Raw genomic sequence first — 12,026 nt, forward strand, 5'->3', positions numbered from 1 at the left:
CCGGCTTATATTCACTCAGATCGGGGTCCATCCTTTGTCAAGGGAACTCAAGGACTACCTCTCAGAACGGGGAATTGCTACAAGCAAAACAACACCATGCCATCCCATCGGAAATGGGCAGGTAGAGAGGTATAACGGTATCATCTGGAATTCCGTACGTCTCGCTTTAAGATCTCGGGGCCTACCAGACCAGCAATGGGAAACAGTGCTTCCGGATGCATTGCACTCTATACGGTCCCTGCTTTCTACAGCCACAAATACTACACCTCATGAGCGTTCTTTGGATTCCAGCGTCGCTCATCTCATGGGACATCACTCCCGTCATGGCTAACTACTCCTGGACCTGTATTACTCCGAAGATACGTTCGGACGTCTAAAAATGACCCTCTCGTAGACGAGGTCGAACTAACCGATGCCAACCCCACCTATGCAAACATACGATATTCCGACGGCCGAGAATCTACCGTATCATTACGGGATCTGGCTCCCTGCCCACCAGGACCTAGTGGGACATCGGGTGATGGCATTTCTCCAGGAAACTCTTGGGACCTATCGGGTACCCCTCTCCAGGATCCTGATCGGACACCAACTAGCTTGGGGCCGGTAGAACCCCGTACTCAAGGTTGCGACCCTCCCAGTACCGCGCATGAAAGTACTGATCCACCACAGACCAGCTCTGCACCTCCCTCTGAACAGAGGCAGTCCAACTTTGAACCTATTGGGGCTCGTACTCGAAGCCATGATCTCCCCAACCCTTCACAGGGCAATCCAGGCCACACAGACTCTGACCAATGGCCAACCGCATGTAAGCGGACCAGCGACCCTCTACGACGGGAATCCAAACGGGTGCGACTCTTTCTTGTTCGGCGGCTGCGGACCAAAAGGTAGACCACAGCCTCCTAATCCTGCAGGAGGGAAGAATGTGATGATAATAATAACTTCCGGGAAGTTATGTCATCACTTCCTGTGAACTGTGAACTGTGAACTATGAACTGTGTACATACCTCACTTCCTGTCATATGTCACTTCCTGTTGGACTGGTATAAATACTGGTCTGTTCAGTATTGTAAGAGGCTTCTACCAGAGGCATGTTAAAGACCTCTCTTGTGTATATAGTGTGTTTATAAGTTACTTAAAGCTTACTTTAAAGTTACTTGATGGTAAGACTCCTTTTTCTTACATCAGTGCCCAAACTGGATTTTTCAGCAGTTAACCCAAGACAATCTGTCTTATATAATTCTTATGTAGAGATGCGGCCTTGGAACAGTTTAAATCATTCGGAGCAGAACCTCTCTCTGTTGACGTGGAGGAATCTGGAGAAGGGACCGGTGGATATGCTAAAGAGATGTCAAAAGAATTTATTGAAGCAGAAATGGTACTGTTTGCCAAACAGTGTAAGGAGGTGGATATTCTCATCAGTACTGCCCTTATTCCAGGTGAGTGATGACAGCTTTGAAACTCAAAACATAAAAGATTGTACATTTAATTCACTAAAGCTCTTGTCATTTTATTTGCAAATTAATTTTAAGAGCTCCGGTTTCCCCAAAAGTTACATGATCAATGGTGAAAGGCCAAAGCCCAGTTTTATTGTGCACAGTATTTATCATCACTTACCCCTTTGGGAAGCTGGTGCATATGTTTTAGTTCCATTGGCTTGACAAGGACCGTGGTTCAGTAACACAGCGCAGGTATCTTGTCGGAATGCAACTCGGATTATCATTGCTTTCTTTTGATCCAAATTTCTCTATTGTAGCCGTGCTAAATTTCCATGACACTAAATACCACCTGCTGAATATTGCACCATCCTACAACGTTTTCAAGATGACATGACCGAATGTTTGTTTATTTTCATGTGCAATGCACCTCATTTCCTGCCAATGCTTTTCCTCTTACCCACTGGATCGTAGGAAAGGTGAAATAAAATTAGGATTCTGCTAGATGGCTGGACTGAAGGATCACTGAAAAACACTTTGAAATACTCCAGCCCTAGGGATAAGAGTTCTGGTGCACCGGAAGCTGCTAATGGTGGCCTGGAGTGTGCATGAGACAAGGTGTGGTGCTTGGCTTCCCCCTTTGCTAGTGGGCAATCCTTGTGTCCGTTGTGGATTCCCCCTTTGCTAGTGGGCAATCCTTGTGTCCGTTGCGGCTTCACCCTTTGCCAACGAGCAATCCTTGTGTCCATTGTGGATTCACCCTTTGCCAGTGAGCAATCCTTGTGTCCATTGTGGCTTCACCCTTTGCCAGTGAGCAATCCTTGTGTCCATTGTGGATTCACCCTTTGCCAGCGAGCAATCCTTGTGTCCGTTGCGGCTTCCCCCTTTGCCAGTGAGCAATCCTTGTGTCCATTGTGGCTTCACCCTTTGCCAACAAGAAATCCTTGTGTCCGTTGCGGCCTCACCCTTTGCCAGTGAGCAATCTTTGTGTCCATTGTGGATTCACCCTTTGCCAGTGAGCAATCCTTGTGTCCGTTGCGGCCTCACCCTTTGCCAGTGAGCAATCCTTGTGTCTGTTGCGGCTTCACCCTTTGCCAGTGAGCAATCCTTGTGTCCATTGCGGATTCACCCTTTGCCAGTGAGCAATCCTTGTGTCCGTTGTGGATTCACCCTTTGCCAGTGAGCAATCCTTGTGTCCGTTGCGGCCTCACCCTTTGCCAGCGGGCAATCCTTGTGTCCATTGTGGATTCACCCTTTGCCAGTGAGCAATCCTTGTGTCTGTTGTGGATTCACCCTTTGCCAGTGAGCAATCCTTGTGTCCGTTGTGGATTCACCCTTTGCCAGTGAGCAATCCTTGTGTCCATTGTGGATTCACCCTTTGCCAGTGAGCAATCCTTGTGTCTGTTGTGGATTCACCCTTTGCCAGTGAGCAATCCTTGTGTCCGTTGCGGCCTCACCCTTTGCCAGCGGGCAATCCTTGTGTCCATTGTGGATTCACCCTTTGCCAGTGAGCAATCCTTGTGTCTGTTGTGGATTCACCCTTTGCCAGTGAGCAATCCTTGTGTCCATTGTGGATTCACCCTTTGCCAGTGAGCAATCCTTGTGTCTGTTGCGGCTTCACCCTTTGCCAGTGAGCAATCCTTGTGTCCATTGTGGCCTCACCCTTTGCCAGTGGGCAATCCTTGTGTCCATTGCGGCCTCACCCTTTGCCAGTGGGCAATCCTTGTGTCCATTGTGGATTCACCCTTTGCCAGTGGGCAATCCTTGTGTCCATTGCGGCCTCACCCTTTGCCAGTGAGCAATCCTTGTGTCCATTGCGGCCTCACCCTTTGCCAGTGGGCAATCCTTGTGTCCGTTGTGGATTCACCCTTTGCCAGTGGGCAATCCTTGTGTCCGTTGTGGATTCACCCTTTGCCAGTGAGCAATCCTTGTGTCCATTGCGGCCTCACCCTTTGCCAGTGAGCAATCCTTGTGTCCATTGCGGCCTCACCCTTTGCCAGTGGGCAATCCTTGTGTCCGTTGTGGATTCACCCTTTGCCAGTGGGCAATCCTTGTGTCCGTTGCGGCCTCACCCTTTGCCAGTGAGCAATCCTTGTGTCCGTTGCGGCCTCCCCCTTTGCCAGTGAGCAATCCTTGTGTCCATTGTGGATTCACCCTTTGCCAACGAGCAATCCTTGTGTCCATTGTGGATTCCCCCTTTGCCAGCGGGCAATCCTTGTGTCCATTGTGGATTCACCCTTTGCCAACGAGCAATCCTTGTGTCCGTTGCGGATTCACCCTTTGCCAGTGGGCAATCCTTGTGTCCGTTGCGGCCTCACCCTTTGCCAGTGAGCAATCCTTGTGTCCGTTGCGGCCTCCCCCTTTGCCAGTGAGCAATCCTTGTGTCCATTGTGGATTCACCCTTTGCCAGTGAGCAATCCTTGTGTCCATTGCGGCCTCACCCTTTGCCAACGAGCAATCCTTGTGTCCGTTGCGGCCTCACCCTTTGCCAGTGAGCAATCCTTGTGTCCGTTGTGGATTCACCCTTTGCCAGCGGGCAATCCTTGTGTCCGTTGCGGCTTCACCCTTTGCCAACGAGCAATCCTTGTGTCCATTGTGGATTCACCCTTTGCCAGTGAGCAATCCTTGTGTCCATTGCGGATTCACCCTTTGCCAGTGAGCAATCCTTGTGTCCGTTGCGGCCTCCCCCTTTGCCAGTGAGCAATCCTTGTGTCCGTTGCGGCCTCACCCTTTGCCAGTGGGCAATCTTTGTGTCCGTTGTGGATTCACCCTTTGCCAGTGAGCAATCCTTGTGTCCATTGTGGATTCACCCTTTGCCAGTGAGCAATCTTTGTGTCCGTTGCGGCCTCACCCTTTGCCAGTGGGCAATCCTTGTGTCCATTGTGGATTCACCCTTTGCCAGTGAGCAATCCTTGTGTCCGTTGCGGCCTCACCCTTTGCCAGTGGGCAATCCTTGTGTCCATTGCGGCCTCACCCTTTGCCAGTGGGCAATCCTTGTGTCCGTTGTGGATTCCCCCTTTGCCAGTGGGCAATCCTTGTGTCCATTGTGGATTCACCCTTTGCCAACGAGCAATCCTTGTGTCCATTGCGGCTTCCCCCTTTGCCAGTGAGCAATCCTTGTGTCCGTTGCGGCCTCACCCTTTGCCAGTGGGCAATCCTTGTGTCCATTGCGGCCTCACCCTTTGCCAACGAGCAATCCTTGTGTCCATTGTGGATTCCCCCTTTGCCAGCGGGCAATCCTTGTGTCCATTGTGGATTCACCCTTTGCCAGCGGGCAATCCTTGTGTCCGTTGCGGCCTCCCCCTTTGCCAGTGGGCAATCCTTGTGTCCATTGCGGCTTCCCCCTTTGCCAACGAGCAATCCTTGTGTCCATTGTGGATTCACCCTTTGCCAGTGGGCAATCCTTGTGTCCGTTGCGGCCTCACCCTTTGCCAACGAGCAATCCTTGTGTCCATTGTGGATTCACCCTTTGCCAACGAGCAATCCTTGTGTCCGTTGCGGCCTCCCCCTTTGCCAGTGGGCAATCCTTGTGTCCATTGCGGCTTCCCCCTTTGCCAACGAGCAATCCTTGTGTCCGTTGCGGATTCACCCTTTGCCAGTGGGCAATCCTTGTGTCCATTGTGGCCTCACCCTTTGCCAGTGGGCAATCCTTGTGTCCATTGCGGCCTCACCCTTTGCCAGTGAGCAATCCTTGTGTCCGTTGCGGCCTCCCCCTTTGCCAGTGAGCAATCCTTGTGTCCGTTGCGGCCTCACCCTTTGCCAGTGGGCAATCTTTGTGTCCGTTGTGGCCTCACCCTTTGCCAGTGAGCAATCCTTGTGTCCGTTGCGGCCTCACCCTTTGCCAGTGGGCAATCCTTGTGTCCATTGCGGCCTCACCCTTTGCCAGTGAGCAATCCTTGTGTCCATTGCGGCCTCACCCTTTGCCAGTGAGCAATCCTTGTGTCCGTTGCGGCCTCACCCTTTGCCAGTGGGCAATCCTTGTGTCCATTGCGGCCTCACCCTTTGCCAGTGAGCAATCCTTGTGTCCATTGCGGCCTCACCCTTTGCCAGTGGGCAATCCTTGTGTCCGTTGCGGCCTCACCCTTTGCCAACGAGCAATCCTTGTGTCCATTGTGGATTCCCCCTTTGCCAGTGGGCAATCCTTGTGTCCATTGTGGATTCACCCTTTGCCAACGAGCAATCCTTGTGTCCATTGTGGATTCCCCCTTTGCCAGTGGGCAATCCTTGTGTCCATTGCGGCTTCCCCCTTTGCCAGTGGGCAATCCTTGTGTCCATTGCGGCTTCCCCCTTTGCCAGTGAGCAATCCTTGTGTCCATTGTGGATTCACCCTTTGCCAGTGGGCAATCCTTGTGTCCATTGTGGATTCCCCCTTTGCCAGCGGGCAATCCTTGTGTCCATTGTGGATTCCCCCTTTGCCAGTGGGCAATCCTTGTGTCCGTTGCGGCCTCACCCTTTGCCAGTGGGCAATCCTTGTGTCCATTGTGGATTCACCCTTTGCCAACGAGCAATCCTTGTGTCCGTTGCGGCTTCACCCTTTGCCAACGAGCAATCCTTGTGTCCATTGTGGATTCACCCTTTGCCAACGAGCAATCCTTGTGTCCATTGTGGATTCCCACTTTGCCAACGAGCAATCCTTGTGTCCGTTGCGGCCTCACCCTTTGCCAGTGAGCAATCCTTGTGTTCGTTGCGGCCTCACCCTTTGCCAGTGGGCAATCCTTGTGTCCGTTGCGGCCTCACCCTTTGCCAGTGAGCAATCCTTGTGTCCGTTGCGGCCTCACCCTTTGCCAGTGAGCAATCCTTGTGTCGATTGTGGCTTCACCCTTTGCCAGTGGGCAATCCTTGTGTCCGTTGTGGATTCACCCTTTGCCAGTGAGCAATCCTTGTGTCCGTTGCGGCCTCACCCTTTGCCAGTGGGCAATCCTTGTGTCCATTGTGGCCTCACCCTTTGCCAGTGGGCAATCCTTGTGTCCGTTGCGGCCTCACCCTTTGCCAGTGGGCAATCCTTGTGTCCGTTGCGGCCTCACCTTTTGCCAGTGGGCAATCCTTGTGTCCGTTGCGGCCTCACCCTTTGCCAGTGAGCAATCCTTGTGTCCGTTGCGGCCTCACCCTTTGCCAGTGAGCAATCCTTGTGTCCGTTGCGGCCTCACCCTTTGCCAGTGAGCAATCCTTGTGTCCGTTGCGGCCTCACCCTTTGCCAGTGAGCAATCCTTGTGTCCATTGCGGCTTCCCCCTTTGCCAGTGGGCAATCCTTGTGTCCGTTGCGGCCTCACCCTTTGCCAGTGGGCAATCCTTGTGTCCGTTGCGGCCTCACCCTTTGCCAGTGAGCAATCCTTGTGTCCGTTGCGGCCTCACCCTTTGCCAGTGAGCAATCCTTGTGTCCGTTGCGGCCTCACCCTTTGCCAGTGGGCAATCCTTGTGTCCGTTGCGGCCTCACCCTTTGCCAGTGGGCAATCCTTGTGTCCGTTGCGGCTTCACCCTTTGCCAGTGGGCAATCCTTGTGTCCGTTGCGGCCTCACCCTTTGCCAGTGGGCAATCCTTGTGTCCGTTGTGGATTCACCCTTTGCCAGTGGGCAATCCTTGTGTCCATTGTGGATTCACCCTTTGCCAGTGAGCAATCCTTGTGTCCGTTGCGGCCTCACCCTTTGCCAGTGGGCAATCCTTGTGTCCGTTGCGGCTTCACCCTTTGCCAGTGGGCAATCCTTGTGTCCATTGCGGCCTCACCCTTTGCCAGTGGGCAATCTTTGTGACACTTGCTCGCTACCTAAAGCCAATCACTAACCACATAGACAAGGCTGGCACCTTCTCTGTTCCGGAGTCTCAAGATTAAAAAATTAATGGGAATCACAGGGTTTTCTCAGACATTTAGCAATTATAAGGATTATAACTATGATATAATATACATTTTAGTTTTATTACATTTCATGTGGGCAATCAATACATTCAGCATTTGCATTAAAACTGATTGGGTTAGATTTTTGTCTGCAGCGTCTGGGCGTAAAGCATTACCTGGACGTAATGCAGGAAAGAAAATCAGGTGGGATGACTCGCGCTCCCCTAACGGAGCGTGCCTGATTTTCCTTCCGCTTGAATAAATGGACTGTACTGAGATCGCAGTTCTGGGCCGTGCGGCCTCAGTTCCTCTAGACTATGGGTCGGGAAAAAATCAAACCAGGTTCCCGCTCCTGATTGCTTTCTAGTGACTCCTGCTGGAGAGTGAGTGCGTGTGCAAGTGAGGACAGGATCAGGCTCAGCTTGTGTATTTTGCGAATAAGAATAAAGAATGGAACTGGACCTGAAATGGTAACTTTCTCAATTCATTAGAAAAGCAAAGAGATACATAGTTATTTGAAAGTGAGTTAACGGGATATTTATTACACTGTGAATGGCGCACCCCATGTTACCTCTTATTCTGTATATGATCCCAGGGTATCTAGAAACATAGAAAAATAGGAGCAGGAGTAGGCCATTCGGCCCTTCGAGCCTGCTCCGCCATTCAATATGATCATGGCTGATCCTCTATCTCAATACCATATTCCCGCTCTCTCCCCATACCCCTTGATCTCTTACCCGGTAATACAGTCCAGGGTAAATCTTGAAATCTACTGCTCTTATTTCAATGATGTTTAATTCAACTGATCTGAAAGTTCACATTTTTAACACAAAATTCCAAATTTACATAACTTAACTCAAATTAAATATTGCATTAAATGACTAAATTATCAGAAGTGGACTGTATATCACACAGTCTGGAAGGAAATTAGATTTTAGGGTTTTCATCAAGAATGAGTGAATGCAAAAGCAGAGGTCATGATGACTGTATAACATTGTTAATTAGGCCACACCTGGCATATTATGTGCAGTTTTACTATAGCCCGGGAGAAAATGGCCTATAAATTTATTCGAGATGAGGCGGCTTGAGCTACGAGGAGTGGGGATTCAACTTGTATTCTCTCAAGGTAATTAAATTAATGTGTCCAAAAAGCAATAGAGGCGAAAAACCTGGATAGACTTTCTGCATCAAATACACAAGGCCATGATTTCAAATAAGCACTGGATACATATAGGTGGAAATAGCAGCAACGTTTCCATGAATGCTTTTCTAAGCTGGTTACAGCTTTCAAAAAGGTACTGGATAATTACTTACAAAAGAGGAATATAAAGGGGGAGAAAGCAGGAAAATGGGCTCTGTAAAATCCGTCCCCAAGAGGGGCCTAAATTCAGTGCAGGTAAGATGGGGTAAACGGTCTCCGCTTGTGCTAAAATTCAATGCTTCATTGATCAAATACTTTTCCAACACCCATTGTCTAGGCATATACATAAAAAATAGGCAACTGAATGAGGTACCAGAGGGCAGCCAGAACCAGGGGAACATATCCCAGTATGGGGCTGCCCTTTGGAGATGAGGTGCAATGGGGGGGGAAGAAAGAGTATTAAATATTATATAAGGAAATAAGATTATAGTGCAGCATTCATTGCTTTAAATAGAGCAAAATATTTTATTGTTTTGAGCTGACTTAATGCAGTATGGGGTTTAAGTGCAAACTGGTGAGGAGAGCTGTATATATGCAGCTGAGATTTAGGTAAAATGCTGTTGTCAATTTCTGCTGATTTATAAAGTAGAACAAAGATTAGTGCTTTTTAGGACTAAAGAACGGAGATAAGGAGAAATGTCTTCACTCAGCAGGACGTGACTTCTCTACCCTAGAGGGCTGAGAATGCTGAGTCGTTGAGTATGTTCAAGACTGAGAGCAGTAGATCCTTGGGCGCGAAGGGAATAGAGGGATATGGGGATCGGACGGGATAGTTGAGATGAGGTAGCAGATCAGCCATGGTCTTATTGAATGGCGGAGCAGGCTAGAGGGGCTGTATGGCCTATACCGGCTCCTATTTCTTATGTTTTACACAGTGCTCTGTTCTTTCAAGTTGAGTATAGGATAGCAAGAAGGAAGGATGACGCACTTAACGGTTTGTGTTAATACTGTATAACATGCTTGTGATTATGTGGGTTTACAGGAAAGCAGGCACCAATTCTTATCTCCAAGGATATGATCGAAACAATGAAAGATGGCTCAGTTGTTGTAGATCTTGCAGCTGAAGCTGGTGGAAATATAGAAACAACAAAACCTGAGGAAATTTATGTACATAAGGTTAGCAATTGAAAAGTTACTTTGAAGTGACTCTCTTTTTGTAGTCATTTACGTGGGCTGACAAAATTACAGTGTAATGTTTTTGTAAATTTCAGCTCGTCTTTGTTAACTCTCTCCTCTGATCTGTCAGGGTGTGACCCACATCGGTTATACGGACCTGCCAAGCAGAATGGCCACACAGGCCAGTAGCCTGTACTCAAATAATGTTTTAAAGCTGCTGAAGGCAATCAGCCCTGACCAGGAATACTTTCACTTTGAGCCCAAGGATGAATTTGGATACGGAACGGTTGATCATGTTATCCGAGGCACTTTGGTAATGCAGGTGGGTGTTCCTGATACACGGATCCCTGATTCAGATTATTATAAAAGGCTTCGAACAGAATACTAGTAAACAAGTGAAGAAGATTAAAACCTCTTGTTATGTAACATGAAGTACAGATTGAGCGTCCAAAATCCAGAGTTCCGGAATCCGGGGTGTTCCGGAATCCGGATTCCGGGACGACTGGGGGCAGGGTCGTCCGGAATCCGTAAAATGTTCCAGAATCCGGACACCCTGTCAAACTGCAACCTGGGCCCAGGCATTTCCGGACTCGGACGTGTTTCTGATGCCCGAAGTCCGGAAACGCCCGAGCCCAGGTTGCGATATGTCCGGACTTCGGACATCAGAAACACGTTCCGAAGTCCGGAAAAACACAAAAAACCAGCTCGGCCTCGGTCCTGAGGTTGCCGGATTCAGGACGCTCAACCTGTATTAATTTGTACTTTAACTTGTAAATTTCATAAAAATATGAGGTGGAACATAAGAACATAAGAAATAGGAGCAGGAGTAGGCCAATTGGCCCCTCGAGCCTGCTCCGCCATTCAATAAGATCATGGCTGATCTGATCCTAACCGCCAATCCACTATCACAGAACCATCTCCTGAATCTAACAGAATTAGACACACGAAATAGGAGTAGGAGCAGGATCAGGCTACACGGCCCCTGGGCCCGCTCCGCTACCCACAGGGCCATGACCGATCCGAACCTAGACTCATGTCCAAATTCCTGCCCGCTCCCCGTAACCCTTAATTCCCTTTACTTCTAGGAAACTGTCTATTTCTGTTTTAAATTTATGTAATGATGTAGCTTCTACAGCTTTTTTTTGGGGCAGCATATTCCATGGACCTACCACCCTCTGAGTGAAGTAGTTCCTCCTCATCTCAGTTTTGAAAGAGCAGCCCCTTATTCTAAGACTATGCCCCCTAGTTCTAGTTTCACCCATCATCGGGAACATCTTCCCCGCATCCACCCGATCCAACCCCTTCGCAATCTTATATGCTTCAATAAGATCGCCTCTCATTCTTCTGAACTCCAATGAGTAGAGTCCCAATCTACTCGACCTCTCCTCATATGTCCATCCCCTCATCCCCGGGATTAACTGAGTGAACCTTCTTTGTACTGACTCGAGAGCAAGTATGTCCTTTCTTAAGTATGGACACCAAAACTGTACGCAGTATTCCAGGTGCGGTCTCACCAATACCTTGTACAACTGAAGCAATACCTCCCTATTTTTATATTCTATCCCCCTAGCAATGAAAGCCAACATTCCATTGGCCTTCTTAATCACTTGCTGCACCTGCATACTAACCTTTTGAGTTTCGTGCACCAGGACCCCCAGATCCCTTTGTACTTCAGTACTTTCCAGTTTCTTGCCATTAAGATAATAACTTGCTCTATGATTTTTCCTGCCAAAGTGCATAACCTCACACTTTCCAGTATTGTATTCCATCTGCCAAATCTCTGCCCACTTACTTAGCCTGCCGATGTCCCCTTGCAGGTTTTTTATGTCCTTCTCACTCACTACTTTCCCTCCCATCTTAGTATCATCTGCAAACTTTGATATGTTACACTCGGTCCCCTCCTCCAAATCGTTAATATAGATTGTAAAGAGTTGGGGACCCAGCACTGACCCCTGCGGAACACCACTAGTTACTGATTGCCAGTCCGAGAATGAACCATTTATCCCAACTCTCTGCCTTCTGTTAGATAGCCAATCCTCTATCCATGCCAGAATATTACCCCCAATCCCGTGATTTTTTATCTTAAGCAATAATCTTTTGTGTGGCACCTTGTCGAATGCCTTTTGGAAGTCTAAATACACTACGCCCACTGGTTCCCCTTTATCCACCCTATATGTTACTTCCTCAAAGAACTCCAGCAAATTTGTCAAACATGACTTCCCCTTCATAAAACCATGCTGACTTGGTCCTATTAAATTATGATTATCCAAATGTCCTGTTATTGTCTCCTTAATAATGGACTCCAAAATTTTACCTACCACAGATGTTAGGCTAACCGGTCTATAGTTTCCAGCCTTCTGTCTACTGCCCTTTTTAAATAAGGGTGTTACATTAGCAGTTTTCCAGTCTGCCGGGACCTTTGCCGAGCCCAGGGAGTTTTGGAAAA

General features: G+C 48.8%; 1 protein-coding gene across 2 annotated transcripts in view; it reads left to right on the forward strand.

The window, feature by feature from the left end:
* Positions 1-12,026, forward strand: part of nnt2 (nicotinamide nucleotide transhydrogenase 2) — a 95,109-nt gene that overhangs the window by 31,205 nt on the left and 51,878 nt on the right. For both annotated transcript variants that reach the window (XM_085968677.1, XM_085968678.1), the window contains exons 7-9: positions 1,249-1,436; positions 9,447-9,580; positions 9,711-9,902. In XM_085968677.1, coding sequence (XP_085824803.1) covers positions 1,249-1,436; positions 9,447-9,580; positions 9,711-9,902 — 514 coding nt within the window. The remainder of the gene's footprint in view (positions 1-1,248; positions 1,437-9,446; positions 9,581-9,710; positions 9,903-12,026) is intronic.

Source organism: Somniosus microcephalus, chromosome 27 (genome assembly GCF_052327205.1).
Source record: "Somniosus microcephalus isolate GS21.2 chromosome 27, FLI_Smic_1.0, whole genome shotgun sequence".
Classification (NCBI taxonomy): domain Eukaryota; kingdom Metazoa; phylum Chordata; class Chondrichthyes; order Squaliformes; family Somniosidae; genus Somniosus; species Somniosus microcephalus.